Here is a 17,551-nt window from a genome sequence, read left to right as displayed (position 1 = left end):
GTTCTCTATTCGATTCCATTGATCTGTATGTCTGTTTTTGTGTCAATTGCATGCTGTTTTGATTACTGCAGCTTTGTAGTATAGTCTGAAGTCTGAAAGAATTATACCTCCAGCTTTGTTCTTTTTTTCTCAGGATTTCTTTGGCAATTCTGGATCTTTTGTGGTTCCATATACATTTTAGGATTAGTTGTTCTAGTTCTGTGAAAAATGTCATAGGTATTTTGATAGGGATTGCATTTAATCTGTAGATTGCTTTGGGTCGTATGGACATTTTTAACAATATTAATTTTTCCAATCCAAAAGCATGGTATATTTTTCCATTTCTTTGAATCATCTTCAATTTCCTTTTTCAATATTTTGTAGTTTTCAGTGCATAGGTCTTTCACCTCCTCCGTTAAGCTTATTCCTAGTTATTTTTTCTTTGATGTGATTTTAAATGGAATTTAAAAAAAATTCTTTCTGATATTTCATTATTAGTATAAAGAAATGCAACAGATTTCTGTATATTAATCTTGTATCCTGCTACCATGATAAATTCATTTATTAGTTCTAATAGTTTTTGTGTGAAGACTTCAGGGTTCTCTATGTAGAGTATCATGTCATTTCCAAATAGTTACAGTTTTATCTCTTCCTTTATAATTTGGATACCTCATTTCTTTTTCTTGTCTGATTTCTGTGGCTAGGACTTCCAATACTATGTTGAATAGAAGTGGTGAGATTGGGCATCCTTGTCTTGTTTTTGAATTTAGTGGGAAAGCATTTAGCTTTTCACTGTTGAGTATTACATTGGCTGTAGGCTTGTCATAAGCAGCTTTTATTATGTTGAGATACGTTCCCTCTATACCCACTTTGGTAAGAGTTTTTATCATGAAAGGATACTGAATTTTTTTAAATGCTTTTTCTGCATCTGTTGAGTTGATCACGTGGTTTTTGTCTTTTCTTTTGTTAATATAGTGCATCACAATGATTAATTTGAGTATGCTGAACTATCCTTGTGACCCTGGAATGAATCCAATTTGATCATGGTGTATGATCCCCTTAATGTATTGCTGGATTCGGTTTGCTAATATTTTGTTGAGGATTTTTGCATCTGTATTCATCAAAGATTATCGACTGGTAATTTTTTTTCTGTAGTGTCTCTGTCTGGTTTTGGTATCTGGGTGATGGTTGCCCCACAGAATTAATTTGGGAATGTTCCCTTCTCTTCAATTTTTTGGAATAATTTGAGAAGGACAGGTATAAATTCTTTGTATGTTTGGTAGAATTCCCCAGTGAAGCCATCTGGTCCTAGACTTTGGTTTGCAGGGAGGCTGTTTTTTTCTTTTTGTTTTTACTACAGATTCTATCTCACTTCTAGTGATTGGTATGTTCAAATTATGTGTTTCTTCTTGATTCAGTTATAGCAGTTATGCTTCTAGAAACTTGCACATTTCTTCTAGGTTGTCCAATTTGTTGGCATGTAACTGTTCATAGTATGCTCTTATGATTTTTTAGTAGTTCTGTGGTATCAGTTGTTATTTCTCCTCTTTCATTTCTTATTTGTTTAGTTGGATCCTCTTTTCTTCTTGGTGAGTCTGCCTGGAGGTCTGTCAATTTTGTTCATCTTTTCAAAATACCAGCTCTTGGTTTTATTGATCTATTGGTTTTTTGATCTCTATTTATTTCCTCTCTGATCTTTATTATTTCCTTCCTTCTGCTGACATTGGGTTTTGTTTGTTCTTTTTCCAATTCTTTTAGTTGGTAGGTTAGGTTGTTTGAGATTTTTCCTGTTTCTTGAATAAGGCCTGTATCACTATGAACTTCCCTCCTAGAACTGTTTTTGCTGCATCCATAGATTCTGTAAAGCTGTGTTATCATTTTTGTTTGTCTCTAAGTATTTTATGATTTCTTCTTTGATTTCATTATTGACGCATTGGATTTTTAGTAGCATGTTGTTTAGTATCCAAGTGGTTGTTCTTTTCCTGTTTTTCATTCTGTGGTTGATTTCTAGTTTCATACTGTTGGGGTCAGAAAAAATGCTTGAAATAATTTCTATTCTCTTAAATTTACTGAGGCTTGTTTTCTGACCTAATGTGTGGTCCATCCTAAAGAACATTCCATGCACAACTGGAAAGAAAGTGTACTCTTTTTTGGATGTAGTGTCCTGTAGATATTAATTAAGTCCAACTAATCTACTACATCATTTAGGACCTCTGTTGCCTTATTAATTTTCTGTCTGGATGATCTGTCCATTGATGTCAGTGGAGTGTTAAAGTCTCCTACTATTATTGTGTTATTGTCAATTTCTCCCTTTATGTCTGTATTTGTTTTATATATGTAGGTGCTCCTATATTGGGAGCATGTATGTTAATGAGTATAATATTCTCCTCTTGTACTGATTCCTTTATCACTATACAATGCCCTTCTTTATCTTTCTATTTATTTATTTATTTGGTTGCACCGGTTCTTAGTTTCAGCAGGCAGGCTCCTTAGTTGCAGCCTGCCTGGTCCTTAGTTGCAGCACGTGGGCTACTTAGTTGCAGCAGGTGGGCTCCTTAGTTGTGGCTTGCTGGCTCCTTAGTTGTGGCACATGGGCTCCTTAGTTGTGGCTTGACAGCTCCTTAGTTGTGGCATGCAGCCTCCTTAGCTGTGGCAATGTGAACTCTTAGTTGTGGCATGCATGTGGGATCTAGTTCCCTGACCAGGGATTGAAACCGGGCCCCCTGCATTGGAAGGTGAAGTCTTAACCACTGGACTGCCAGCGAAGTCCCCCTATTACGTGTTTTTGATTTGCGGTTACCACAGTGTTCTAGTGTGTTGACTTATAACTATATCTAATTGCTTTAAACTGACAGTCATTCAAGTTCAAACACATTACACAAGATCTACATTTTATATTCCCCTCCCCCACATTTCATAATTTTGATGTTCTATTTTACATTTTCATCCTTTTATTTTACTGTTTATTATAATCATAATCACTTATACAATTTTTTTTTACTGTTTTTTCATCTACATCTTGCTCATTTAAGTGACCTTCAATCCTTACTATATATTGCCTTTCCTATTGTGATTTTTCCCTTTCCTATAGATTCTTGCTTCTTTTCTATTTAGAGAAGCTCCTTCAATATTTCTTTCAGGATAGGTGTAGTATTGCTGAAATCTTCTAATTTTTGCTTGTCTGAGAAATTCTTTATCCCTCCTTCTATTCTAAATGATAATCTTGCTGGGTAGAGTATCCTAGGTTGCAGGTTTTTCCCTCAGGACTTTGAATATATCATGTTATTCCACTCTGGCCTGCAAAGTTTCTGCAGAGAAATCAGCGTTATCTTTATGGAAGTTCCCTTGTAATGGACTCTTTGTTTTTCTCTTGCTGTATTTAGAACCCTCTCTTTAACTTTTACCATTTTAATTATGATATGTCTACATGTGGGTCTGTTTGGGTTCATCTTGTTTGGGACCCTCTGTGCTTCCTGTACCTGTGTATGTTTCCTTCTTTAGGTTTGGGAAGTTTTCAGCTATAATTTCTTTAAATACATTTTCGATCCCCTTCTCTCCCATTTCTCCTTCTGGAACTCCTATTATGCATAGGTTGGCACATTTTATATTATCCCATAGGTCTCATATATTGCTTTTTTCTTTTCATTTGTCTTTCTCTCTGCTGTTCTGATTGGGTGATGTCCATTATTCTATCTTCCAGATCACTTATTCATTCTTCTGTGTCATTTAGTTGGCTATTTGTTGCTTCTAAATTGGTTTTTACCTCAGCAATTGAGATGTCCTTTTTTTTTTTTTTTGAATTGTCTATTTTTGACTGGTTTATCTTTACGGTTTCTAGTTCCTTGTTACAGTGATCTGCTTTCCTATCAATAATCCTTCTTAATTCAGTTAGCATTTTTATTATCACCTTTTTGAACTTGGGGTCTGGTAGACTGGTGAGCTCTCTTTCATTATTTGTTCTTTCAGGGAATTGCTCTTGTTCTTTCAGTTGGGAGTAGTTTGTCTGCCTTTCCATTTTACTTAACTTTCTCTGTCTCTATGAATTTAGGAGAGAATGTTATTGACTACAATCTTATAGGGATGTTTTTATGTGGGAGTGTCCCTGTGCAGACTATGTGTGTCCAATGCCTTTGGTGCAAGGGCTGGTTTTGGTGTGAATGCCAGCCACATCTTTCCTCAGGGTATGCTGGCCATTATCCTCTTGATCGGGAGGGGGTGGGGGTGGGGGGGAGGGGGGTGGCAGTTGGTGCTGGAGGATCTAAAGCCTGTTCAGGGCATAAGGCAGGACTCCCTCTCTGCTCCATGGCTATTGCCACCCTGTCTGGGACAGGGTCTGCTCCTCAGTTGTCGGAGTAGAAGCCCTGAGGGTCGGGCTTGACCAGGCTCTGTTGCCCCTGAGTGTGTGCCCTGCCCCAAAGGAAGTGAGTGCTGAAGCGAATGAGGCCTGTGCACTCACAGAGGACCTACATGCCGCCTGTGTAGGCATCTGCGGCTCCACTTAGAAGCAGGCTGAGGTTGCATCCCTTCCTCTGTTGTGTTCATCCCAGATCTAGCACAAGGCTATAGTGTGGAGTAGGCTGGGGGTCAGGGTACTGTGGCTGCAGGAATTGAGGCTGCACTGCTGCCAGAGATATGGGCTGCCTCTGTGGCAGTCTTCTCCCAGGACTTGTCTGCCCCAGATCTAACGCTAATCTGCAGTGTGCAGTGAGTGGGAACAGGGCACTCTCACTGGGAGACCAACTGCTGCACGCTCCTGTGTGTGCTGACAAGGGTCACCGCCACCCCAGGCCCACAGTCTGTCTCTGCGTCTTTTCCCAGAGCCTGGTTGGCCCAGATCTCATGCCAGGCTGTGGTATGGAGCAAGCGGGGCCAGGGTGTTTGCCCCATTCAGACTGGGGAGTATGGTGAGGTGGCAGACACCAGTGCAGGGCTCTCTCCACCCTGACTATTGGCAAGTCAGCATGTGCACGCTCCTTGCAAGTAGAGTCTAGGCTGCTCTAGCCCTTCTGTCTGTCCCAGTGGTTCTCTCAGAAGGTAAGGGGGCTTGTCTCCTCTGCGCAGTATCTTAGGACTGGGATGCCCAGATTGTAGCTCAACCTGCTTGCTCTCCAGGGCAAGGGTCCTTCCATGCAGACCTTCTCCTTTCAGATCCTTCCCAGGGGTGCAGGTCCTGACCTGATATCTTTTTTTTCCATCCTACCCAGTTATAGGAAAATATTTCTTGCAGCTTTGGTTGTATGGGAGTTCTGTCAGTTTCCAGTTAGTTCTCCATGAGAATTACTCCACATGTAGATGTATTTTTGACGTGTTTGTGGGGGAAGGTGAGCTCCATGTCTTCCTACTCTGCCATCTTGATCCCCCTCCTTGCTTTTACATTTTTAAATGGTTGAAAACATTTTTCAAAGAATGACATTTTGAGACATGAGAAAATTATATGAAATTCAAATTTCAGTGTCCATAGATCAATTTTTATGGGAACACAGCCACACTGGTTTGTGTTCATATTGTCTATGGCTCCTTTCATACTACAGAGGTGGACCTGAGTGCTTGCAAAACAGACAGTAGATGGTATGTGACACAGATCACCTTGCACTACTTTGGTGCACTACAAATTGCAGTGACACAATTATAACCTGATAGAATTCTGAGTCCTATGTGTATTGTCACATCATGGCATTTTATTATTTTTTATTTCCAGCAGAAACCCATCATGTCAAAACAAGAGAAAAAAAAGAGAAAAGTGAACTTCGAATGTTGTGTTTTTAAGGCACAGTGGAGTGTGGATTACACCGCTATTGAATTAGATGGTAATGCATTATGTTTATGATGCAATGACAGAGTACAAAGATACATTAACATTACCAGACTAAGCACTCATCACAATATTTTCAACTCACAGGAAAGCAATGGTCAGAAAAATCAGAAATTTAAAATTACAGCAGAATGAGGTTTTACTTACAAAAGTAAGTTTCTGAGTGGTTCATTTGTTAGACAAGCAAAGAAACTGTCTATTGGTAATGGATTAACTAAATCATTTTAGATTGCAGTAGCTGAAGAAATGTGTCCAAAAAAAAAACTTGTTTAAGACAATTAGCCTTTTGGCAAGAACAGTTGCTTAAAGAGTTGAGTGTGTTGGGAATAACACCAACAGTTAATTTAAAACAAGGCAAATACTTTTGAGTGGTTTTTTTTGAGTCTTGATAAGTCAACAGATGTTACTAATACAACTCAGTTGTTTATTTGAGGAGTCAATGGCAAGTTTGAAGTGATAAAGAATTAGCTTCTACGAATAGTTTGCATGAAACAACTACAGGCTAGAATATTTTCAAAGACATTACTGAGAAAGCAATAATCCAATACAATGTATTTTTATACCACATTGGGGTATAAAAATATGTATGGGGAAAAATGGCTTGGACAAATTTACAATTTTACTTAAAAATGTAAGTTGTTTAAAGCCTATGAGTATTCACTGTATTATTCTTTTGCAAGTATTTTGCGCGTGCACACACACACACACACACACACACACACACACACACACACACTTGAATCATGTGTTTTAGAACCAATAGTGTTAATGGTGAACTTCATCTTCTCCAGTGGATTTAACCATTACTATTTCTGAGTTTTTATCAGGAACAGTAGCTAAAAATCCTGACTTGCCCACACAGCAGGTTAATGGCTTAGCAATGGTAAAGTTTTATTATGATATTTTGATCTCAGAGCCGAGACTGAAATTTTTCTAAATCAAAATTGCCCTCAACTACCATTATTATTATTATTATTATTATTATTATTATTATTATTATTATTTTGGCTGTGCTGCATGGCATGTGGGATCTTACTTCCCTGACCAGGGATCAAACCTGTGCCCCCTGCATCAGGAGCACATAGTCTTAACCACTGGATTGCCAGGGAACTCCCTCAACTACCATTATTAAACACTGAATGGCTTTAGAAATTAGCTTTTGCTGCACATTTGATACTGTTTCTTAATAAATTCAACCTAAAATTATAAGGCAAAAGCAGAACTTATTTGAAACCGTTGGAAGGAAGGAAGGGAGGAAGGGAGGGAGGGAGAAAAGAAAAGAAACAACAGGCCCAAAATGGAGTCACTTGTGCTAAGCCTCACATCAACAAACCAAAACTTAATAACTAACCTAACTGCAGTTTCAGCTTCTCCCAGGAGTGGAATTTTAAACCAATCAGTCTGGAATTTCCTATCAACAGTAATGAGGTAATGTGCATGATAGATTGATCACCCCCACCCCCCCACCCCCACCCCCACCCCCCACCTCCCTCAAAGGAAGGTGACCTTGCCTGAAATAATCCTTTCTTTTGTTTTTGACTTTCTTGTCCCACTCTTTTTCTGCCTTCAAAAACCTTCCATTTTGTACAGCTCCTCAGAGCACTTTTCTACTTTCTAGATGGGATGCTGCCCAATTCATGAATCATTTAATAAAGCCATTTAGGTCTTCAAATTTACTCAGCTGAATTTTGTTTTTTAAACAACACTGTGGTAAAGTTATTGGAACTATTAATGTTGTTTGAATAATAACATCAAGCTGCTTTATTTACTTCCTGTGCTATCAAAACTTGAAACAAGAAGTAAGATCTCCATCCCCACATAAATCTGCAAGGGATATTTTTTCATAGCCTAATCTATAGTTCTAGCATGGTGTTTTGGACTACTCCCCTTGGGCAAGCCCTGGTCTTGACTTCTGCCCCTATGCCCCAGTAGAAAGCCATAAACAGCCCAAGTTTAATCAAGGGAAGAAAAATGCCCTCAGTGCAAAAGTGGCTTTGGCCCACAACTGCTCCTAAATTCCCTTTTTTTTTTCGCAACTTGTCTGATAGTTCCTTTAAACTGTTCAAAGAACAGTTTAAAGGTGATTTACATTTTAACCAGCATTTTTAGTTGTTTTCAAAGGAAGAGTTCTTTCTGAATAACTTGACCACCAGTAATAGAAACAGAAGTCTGAGCAACTGCAAGCAGATAGAATAGTGAGTCTCCAGAGAAAGAGAACCAGGCACGGCCTTGACAGGTCATTTTTGGCCTAGGTCATTTTGTGATCTAAGCCTGGCCACACTGCTTGTCCTTGTACAGGTCTCAGTAATTAATGACCTTAAGGAAACAAAAGAATGCAGAATCAAATGACTGTTATCAATAGCAAAGATAATAAATCAATTGTAAAATCTCCCAGTTCTGTTTCAGTGGTAAAGATTAGCCAGAAGTGCTCAACTACCAGATCAACTGGAACCTAATGGATGATGATTTTGACCTTTTCTGACCCTTGTGATTTCAATCAACTAAAGCTTGGACTCTGTTGACTTTTGCCCTAATTCTATGCTGAATTCTCTTCTGCCCAAGCCCCTTCATGAATATATGCCCTTATCTTAAAACTTCCCCAATTTTGCTATTCGGGGAGACACTGGTTTGGGAAAGGTCCCTGGTGTTCTCCTTACTTTCTTCAAGTAATATAAATCCTTCTCCCAATCTTTGGCTTGATTGTGTCTTTTGGTTCGACACCCACCAAGAGGTGAACCCAGTTTACAGGTAACACAGTTACTTTTTAAAGCACCAGTTGTCCTTTTTTCATAGTTATGTGGCAGCTAATGACAGCAGTCCTCCTAAAATGCAAGAAACTAAACAATAGATCCTAGCAAACCATGTGGGTGAAGTGTAGTCCCACAGAGAGTTTCTATGTGAACCCAGAGCTATGGCATCTCCCACCTACATAAAACTAAGTAACACAGAGAGAGTAAATGGCATGATTGATTAACATACCATTTAAAATATCAGTAGTTATCTAGAAAGAATTAGGTTGCATCCCCACCTCACTTCTTATACTAAAGTAAACTTTACACAGATTAGGAGTTAAACATAAAAAATAAACCCACTAATGTACTAGAAAAATATATTGGAAAACTTGTTAACTTTAGGGAGGATTTCTCTATGCTAGAAAACTCAGAAGTCATAAAAGAAAATGCTGATAAATTCAGCTGCATAAAACAAAACAACAACAAAAACTTCTTCATAGCAAAAAACTTAAACATAGTAAAAAAGCAAGTAACAAAGACATCAAAGTGGAAAAAATATCTCAACTCACATCACTGACCAGTAGTTCCCAAACTTCAGTGTGTATCAGAGCTACCTGGAAAACCCCAAATTGGTGGATTTCTGATACAAGGTCCTGTATAATGCATGATAATTTGCATTGCTTACAAGTTCCCCTGTAATGCTGATGCTGCTGGTCCAGGAATCACACTTTAAAAACCACTCATAGACAAAAGGCTAATTGCTGCTTTCATATGTAGACAGGTATTAGAGCCTATATTAAAATAATTAGAAAAAGACCAATGTACTAATGGAAAATACGCAAAGAGCTTGAACAGACAGGTCAAAGAAAAGGAAATACAACTGTCCTCCAAACGTATGAAAACATACTCAAGACCCCTCAGCATGAGAGAAAAGCATGTTTTCAAAACATAACAAGATATCATTTTTCACCTTTTGGGGTAATAATTAGTGTTGGCAAGGGTGTGGGAAAACAGGCACTGTCACACATTGCTGTAAGGTATGTAAATTGTTATTGTCACTGTGCAAGGCATTATCTACCAAAATTTTAAATGCATATGTCTTTTGAACACTGTGAAGAATTTACCATAGAAATATTCATATTTACACATGTAAAAAATGGCAAAGGTATAAAGACATTTGCTGCAAGCAGTGTATTTAGAAGCACAATACTGGAAGAACCTAAACTCCCATCAATGATAGATTAATTGAATAAATTACAATACACAGTGGAATATTATATAGCTGTTAAAAAGGTAATCCTGTACATTTTGATATGGAACAAACTCCAACTTAGGTTTTTAAGAGAAAGCCCCAAATCTTATAAATAGTTGTTAATTCTATCAATTTTAAGCACCTATTATGTTCATTTGTTACACCATAAGCAGATAAAATTTTAAACTAAGGGTTTTTTTTTTTAAGTTTTTCTTATGTTTCCCTAAGGACAAATTCAAATTCCAGCCTATGCAATTACTTTATGAATTGCTTACCTGACTGAACGATCATCACTTCCAGTCACGGCCAAAGGTTTAGTAGGATGGACGGCAAGTGCCCAAAGTTCACCTTCACAATGCCCTTGCATAATTAGGAAAGGTTTGTTTCTTTCATGCACCACAATTTCAAAAATTTCGCTGTCCTGTGTTCCAACTAGAATGTGGTCACCTCGCCAACAAACACTCCTTACAGACAAACCTAGTCAAATTGAATTGTATTTAAGATCAGTACTGTAATAACAGAATGCCAATCTGCCTAAACCACTGTTACTTTTTATACCTTAGATATAAGATAAAAGGAATCTGAAAGTCTTGGATCCACACATTTTCTTCATTTATCTGTACTGTTTTCTATGTGGACTATTTCTATTTCTATATACTTAATTTCTACCCATCCTTCAGGGAATACACTCTTCTTCCTTACTGGACAACATCAGTCATAGTCTGATCACTTCCTCAGCCAAAGGCTTATAACAACAGTGTGCATCATCCACAGAGTAATTATTCAGAATTAAAGAACTGTATTATTTTTCTCTTATAATAATCTGACTTTTCTCGTGTTTATATTTCATTTCTTCAATGTGCTCATAAAATCATTAAGAAGAGAGACTTCTACTTTTTCTATATACAATCCCTTTTGTAAGCTCAGGAAAGCTAGTGTCTTCCTCAGTTTTCTCATCTATATAGTATGGTCAACATTAAGCTCCTGTGTAACTTACAATGTAAGAATCAAATAAGAAAAAGTGTCAAATTATTTTGTAAACTTTAAAGTACAATAATGCTCAGCAAAACTAATGAAAACGGTATAACAGTTAACACTGGATGATTGTTATGTGCCAGACACTTCTAAATATTTTACATATATTAGCCCATTTAATTCTCTGAAATAGCTACTCTTATTCTCATTTTACAGATGAGGTATGCAGCTCAAGGTCACACATCTAATACTTCCAGTCCTCTCTTATAATTCCACACTAGTGTATAATACGTTTACTTTTATAGTGAAAGATTCTGTTTTATTACATCAATTTTTAAAAACCCTCCCAAAGAAAAAATTATCTCCTGATCGCTGACAAATTTGGATGAAGGAAAAACACATATACATGAAATTAAATAATCCTAAACAAAAGTTCCCCTAGCTCTCAACACACTATTTTCAACAGTTTATTTGCTAAACAGTTATATTTAGCGTTCTAATAGTAAAATATTTTCAAAATTTAAGGTTACCAAAGTAAGTACCTATCACATCTCTCTGTAGGTTCCATTATAACAGGCATTAGACATGAAAAGAACCTCTGTCATAACACTAAACATAGATGGTCTTCAGGCAAAATTTCTCCTCTTCAGCAGAAGGATTTTAATTAAAATGTATATAGTATGAAGGGGCAAATATGTCTTATTTATTTTACAAAACATACTTTTAAGTTTACTGAAAGAAACCAACAACCTTGGTATATTTAGAATTTGCCTAGTAATGAGATATTTGTTTTGCTATTACCTTTGTACCCCTGGTCTGTCTCCCTGAGATCAATCACAGTTATTGGTTTAAAAGTTAAATCCCAAAGACGAATACAGCCATCTCTGCCACCAGTAGCAAAGCCTTCTTCACAAGCATTCATGCTAAAAATTCCCGCCTAGAAGAGGGAATAAAATAATTTAACAATATATACTTTTTAAGAAAATACACTATATATGATGGTAGAAATCCACTTAAAAATTTTTTATATGGCATAGGAATAATCAAATACATCAGAAACATAAAGGATAATCTAGAAACAAATCTATGCATATATAGGAACTCAATATGTGACCAAGGTGGTATTTAATGAGATGGGCATAACATAAAAGAAAATTCAGTTAAACCTTATACCATATATAGAAATGAATTACACAAAAACAAAAACATGAAGACCAAATTCTAAACGTAAAAAATGAAACAAATATATTAGAAGAGTCAGAACACTTACGTAACTTTGGGCTGTGAGAGAACTTTTTTTAAGCGTGGCAGGTTACCCACCAAGGCATAAAGGAAAAATTTTCAATTTTTCATATGAGAAAAGATATCGTAAAAAAACAAACTGGGGAAATATTTGCATTGTATATGACTGTCAAAAGGTTAATATCCCTAATATGAATAATATTGAATATGAATAATATTGAATAATAATATTGAATATGAACAAATGAATAAAGGAAAGAAAATCCAACAACAACAGTAACAAAAAAAGAGTACAGGATAAGAAAAGCCAATTAACAGAAAAGGAAATTCAAGTACAGCTGACCCTTGAACAATGCGGGTGTTAGGGGTGCCGACCTTTGTGTAGTCGAAAATTCTAGTAAAACTTAGAATTGGACCTCCACATCCAAGGTTCTCCATATCTGCAAGTTCTGCGGTATCCATGGATTCAACCAACCACAAATTGTGTAGTACTACAGTATTTGCTATTGAAAATAATTTGCATACAAGTGGACCCTTGTAGTTCAAACCCATGTTATTCAAGGGTCAACTCTAGTCAATAAATACATGAAATTTCACAAATAGACAGGAAAGCAAACTAAAACAAATAGTTATTATTTTTCACCCAGAAGACAAGCAAAAATTTCCAAGAGTGGACACAACCTCTGCTGATGAGTATGAGGAAGAAACTGGTATTTTTATATATTGATGGTAAAAATGTGAATTGCCACAACCTTTGTTAGAATCTGCTATTTCTGGTCTTTAGGCATTTTGCTTAAAGCAAGTCCTGCTCTAAGTGGTTCTTTAATATACTTAATATGTAATATATATTGAATAGTGATTCATATTAATATATGTATCACTTTTCTACTTGAGATTGTCCTGCTACCAATATGGCAGCTCTGTGCTCTCTAGCTCCCCTCACTATGTGAGGGACTCAACTGCTAAAAAAGCCCAAATCAAAAAACACTGAAAGGTTTTTGTTTGTTTGTTTTTAAAACTTTTTTTGGCCATACCGCATGGCATGCGGGATCTTAGTTCCCCGACCAGAGATCGAACCTGGGACAGCCAGGCAAGTCCCTAAAAGGGACTAAACACTAAAAGGCTTTAACAACAGCTTTTTTTTCCTGATAACTTATTTATATGAAAATCTCATGAAGTACAAAAATTAAATTCCTTTGCCACTCACTTAATGAATCAATGATATTAAAATTAAAAAGTTAATTTTATCCTAGAGCTATCCCCAAATTTCCCACTGGTAAATTGGCTACAAAAGCACTAGCTTTATTCTAATGTGGTTAATCTAGGATACTTTTAGGTTAAATTTAACAAATTTTTTTTCAACAATGAAAAAGACACCATACTAAAGCAATGGTTTGAACAAAATAATAATTATACTAATTTAATTGCATAATGTTTCTTCATTGAAATCTTGAACACAAAAACAAATTAATTCAATTGTAATAGTAGTTTTCAAGTTACTGAATTGAACAGAAAGTCTGCTATATTATGGAACCTTTTGTTCTAAGACAGGAAGGTAAGTAATTAATACCTAAAAGTATTTAAAATATTTAAATATACTTACAGTATGAGCTCCTTGTATTGTTCGTATAAGATTAATTCCTTTCCAAACATATATATCCCCATTGAGTGCACCAGAATATGTTAATTCATCCCTTGCACAGGCCAGGCACAATATTGTCTGAAGGTCACCAGTCTTACCAAAGACCCCTCGTTTTGGGGTCAGAGCATTTCCACATAAACTCCAGAACTAAAAAGTACATAGTATAATCGAATTACCAAAGAATGCTCATAATATAACCAAAAACATTTCCAATACTTTGATGCTATATTAGAGCAGCAGACTAGAAATTACCTAAGAAACTCCCTTATGATACAATAGCGTTCAATGTTCACATCCTCATCTTAGTGTTGTCATTAGCTATGTTATAGCAGATAAATCACTGTTTCAATCCTTACTGTAATAAGGGGGGGTTGAACTAAACTATTTTAAAAATAGGCTGTGTTTCCCTTAGGTTTCTGGAAAAAAAACTACATAATCTTTTAGACAGATTAAAAAGTTGGGAAGGGTTAGCAATGAAAATGAAGCTAATGTTCATTTCTTCAGTCGCACTGGCAGTCACATTTCAAACGCTCAAGAGCCACATCTAACTAGTGGTTACTCTATGGGACAGCACTGATGTGGATTCTAGAACAATGGTTCTTAACTCCTGCTGAGCATCAAAATCATTTGGATAGCTGGGCTTCACTCTCCAGAGATTCTGTCTCAATTTATTTCAGTGGGGGGTTCAGGTATATTGCGTCATTAATTTCCCCCAGGTGATTTTAATATGCAGCCAAAATTGAGAATCACTAATTTAGAAGAAAAAAATAGACTGAAATTGGGACTTACTGAAAGGAAGAGAACCAGCTATACTTATGCACAGAAATCACGGAGATTTTTAAATTTAAAAATCATACATTGATTAAAGCATTCATTAGCTATTTGAATGGATAAGTGATCATTTTTAGTTCTTTAAGGCTTCAGATTTTAAACTTAGATCTTTAGGTCTTAGAATAAGATCTTGAAGATCAGGTAAGATCTTTTAAGTACATAATATTAATAAATCATATTACTTTAAGTGGCAATTTACTTATTATAAAGTTGAACTTATTCTCTGGGCCTAAATTCTTTATGCAGAACTATCTAATGTGTATACTCCTGCCCTGCCCCATATTCATTTCTTTCTTTCTGCAAACATTAACTTTACCTGAATCCACATAAAAGAACAAAAACCCTCATCATGAAGATTTATGTTTGACTTCCCTATCTTCTTCCAAAAATGAACAAATCATTCCAAATGTGTATCTTTCTTATTTTTAAGCTTTACAAGTAAAGGAACTGCTCAGCTTTGAAAATATCAGAGAGCAACATACTAATCTCTTTTTCATCCACCTCTGTTTCTCTCTGTCTCTCTCTCACTCTGTCCCTCTCTCTCTCTCTCTCTCTCTCTCTCTCTCTCTCTATATATATATATATATATATATATACACCCACGCACGTTGTGTGTGTGTGTGTGTGTGTGTGTGTGTGTGTATATATCCTAAATTGTAGTGTGATGTGTGCTTAGTGGCAGAGAATAAGTAATCATGACTATTATAAAGCAAGACCCTTCTAGTACCTTGATATGTTTTACACCACAGCTGACCAGTTTATTTGGCTGGTACACATCCCAAGAAATATCAAATATCTGTAAACAAATCAGATTCATGGTTAAAATACTTATTTCCAGAATCATTTAAGAATCCTGTCCAAAAGCCCAAATAGCCCCAAACCCTACATATCATAAAACAATATTCCTCAATAAATAATAATCAGAACCCTACACTTCAAGATCCTATGAGAAATAAAGTATGCAAATGATAAGGAATAAAAACTATTTCTTAGTTTCTATGAACCATATGAAACTACTAGTGGAATGGAAATTAACATCTCTTTCTAATTTTTAAAAAAAATTTGGTCTATAAATAACAAGAATGATTCAACAGAAACAGGGAATGAGGCAGGTAAGTGCATAATTTCTAAAGAGGAAAGATAATTAAGAGAACATACACAACACTTATACAGCCAGAAATAGAGAACATTTTTGTAGCTTTCTATCACACAGAATTACTTACATAAAAGATCCAAACATTTATTTCACAGTAAAAATTCTGTTTCTAGTTTTCAGTTTTTTTAAATTGTTTATGGGTCAAACAAAACTAACTTACATTTTGGAGATCCCCAGGCTTCATTTTTTTCTAAGGTTCCATAAATTATAAATACACACAAACAATTTTTGTTACAAAATCAAACAAGAAAAAACCCAGCTGAAATAAAATATGCATTAAATATATACTTAAAGATAAATGAAAGAAAAATTAATATTTGAAAAATAATCTCATAACAGATAAAAAACAATTCTGCTATCTGGTAGTCTTTACCATGTTTCTTTGATATCTGCCTGCATAATCACCTAATATGCTTACTACCTCTAAAAATTTACCAAGTGATAGTCTTTAGTGATAATGAAGAAAGAATACATCTTATAAATTAACATTTAACAACTCACCATACATTTAATATACAGATTAAATGAAAAACATACTGATGCACCTTTAAAATACTAACCACAAAAATACTTTTCAAAAATTCCAATGACAGTACCATTTTTCATAGTAATCAGTCTACTTACTAAGTCCAAAGTACTAATGTGTGAAATGCTTTGATCTAAGTAAGTCAGAATACACAACTGTCTAATAAAATGTACCTAACACTTTAATAATTATCTAAATCGTGTTTGCGTATAACAGGCCCCTCTGAGAATCTGCTGAAAACCAAGTTTATTTTCCAAAATGCAAATACATTAAAATTTTTTATACAATTTTTACAGATTCATAGATTTTCCCCAAATAGAATCAACGACTGTAGCTCCTGTGTTGGTTCAGGTTAGGTGATTATGCAGACAGGTGTCAAAGAAACATGGTAAAGACTACCAGATAGCAGAATACAGCAGATACACCAAAAAAATCACACATTTTAAAGAGTTTAAGACAAAGTATTCGTTATATTAATTTCATACAACTTGGAATAAGGAATGTATTTTTAACAAGTTTCCAAAGTGAAAAATGTTAGGTCTCTAACATAATTTCAAATTCATATGTGCAACAGTATTCACCTTAACTATGATGCGTATGTGATAAATCAAACTGAATAATAAATAGAGCCTAGGCATGAACCATTCAATTTTTAAATTTAGGTTTGAATAACTTAAAACTCATCATTTTTGCCAAAGCAAACACTGGGTTAAAGGTTTTATGCTAAAACTATACATATCAAGTCATGTTTTTGAGTACCACAATACATATACGCATTCTAAAATTTTATGAGTATTTATAACTGCATTTAAAATTTTAAATTACACATGAGCAACTGGCAGTAACAAAACACAGAAACATAAAATCTCCTGACTCTTCTCTGGCTTTTTCCCACGCAGTACCCATTAGAAACTCCAAAGGAGAATACTTACTCTATCTGTGTGACCTGGAGCCATAGATAACATTTTTCCTCTTTTCCAATCCCAAACGCAAACTGCATTCTTTGAATCAAGTCCAACTGAAACCAAGCGCTGAATTATGTCCAAGAAGACCAGGGAGCAGGGGGAATAAAAAAGTAAACAAATAAAAAAGGAACCAAATTATAAATGGCAAACAAATTCTACTCATGGGTATTATAAACATCAAAACTTACACACTTATATTTTATAGACCTCATAGAGAAAGGCTGGATGTATTTCATCTTGTTCATATTTGCATATATGTGTAGTTCTTCATATGAGAAACAGAAGAAAGACTTCCATTTCTAACAGTAGGATTGACAGAACACCCTAAACATCTCTCCTGCCAAAAACTAAAAATGCTAGATAAAATGAAAAAACATCTTTTTAAATGCACTGTTGAGCTGTCAAGGAATTAAGAAATCTGAGAACAAAAACAAAGTGA

The 17,551-nt window shown here is 35.5% G+C and overlaps 1 protein-coding gene across 4 annotated transcripts in view; it reads right to left on the bottom strand.

The window, feature by feature from the left end:
* The window catches only part of EML5 (EMAP like 5), a 160,773-nt gene that overhangs the window by 103,124 nt on the left and 40,098 nt on the right, over positions 1-17,551 (bottom strand). For all 4 annotated transcript variants that reach the window (XM_060003358.1, XM_060003357.1, XM_060003356.1 and 1 more), the window contains exons 3-7: positions 17,080-17,178; positions 15,193-15,261; positions 13,596-13,781; positions 11,552-11,687; positions 10,051-10,252 (exon numbers count right to left, since the gene is read on the bottom strand). In XM_060003358.1, the coding sequence (XP_059859341.1) occupies positions 10,051-10,252; positions 11,552-11,687; positions 13,596-13,781; positions 15,193-15,261; positions 17,080-17,178 (692 nt within the window). The remainder of the gene's footprint in view (positions 1-10,050; positions 10,253-11,551; positions 11,688-13,595; positions 13,782-15,192; positions 15,262-17,079; positions 17,179-17,551) is intronic.

Source organism: Delphinus delphis, chromosome 2, assembly GCF_949987515.2.
Source record: "Delphinus delphis chromosome 2, mDelDel1.2, whole genome shotgun sequence".
NCBI classification, from domain to species: Eukaryota; Metazoa; Chordata; class Mammalia; order Artiodactyla; family Delphinidae; genus Delphinus; species Delphinus delphis.
Note: the sequence above shows the minus strand (reverse complement) of the source record. Positions and strands in the feature narration are given on the sequence as shown.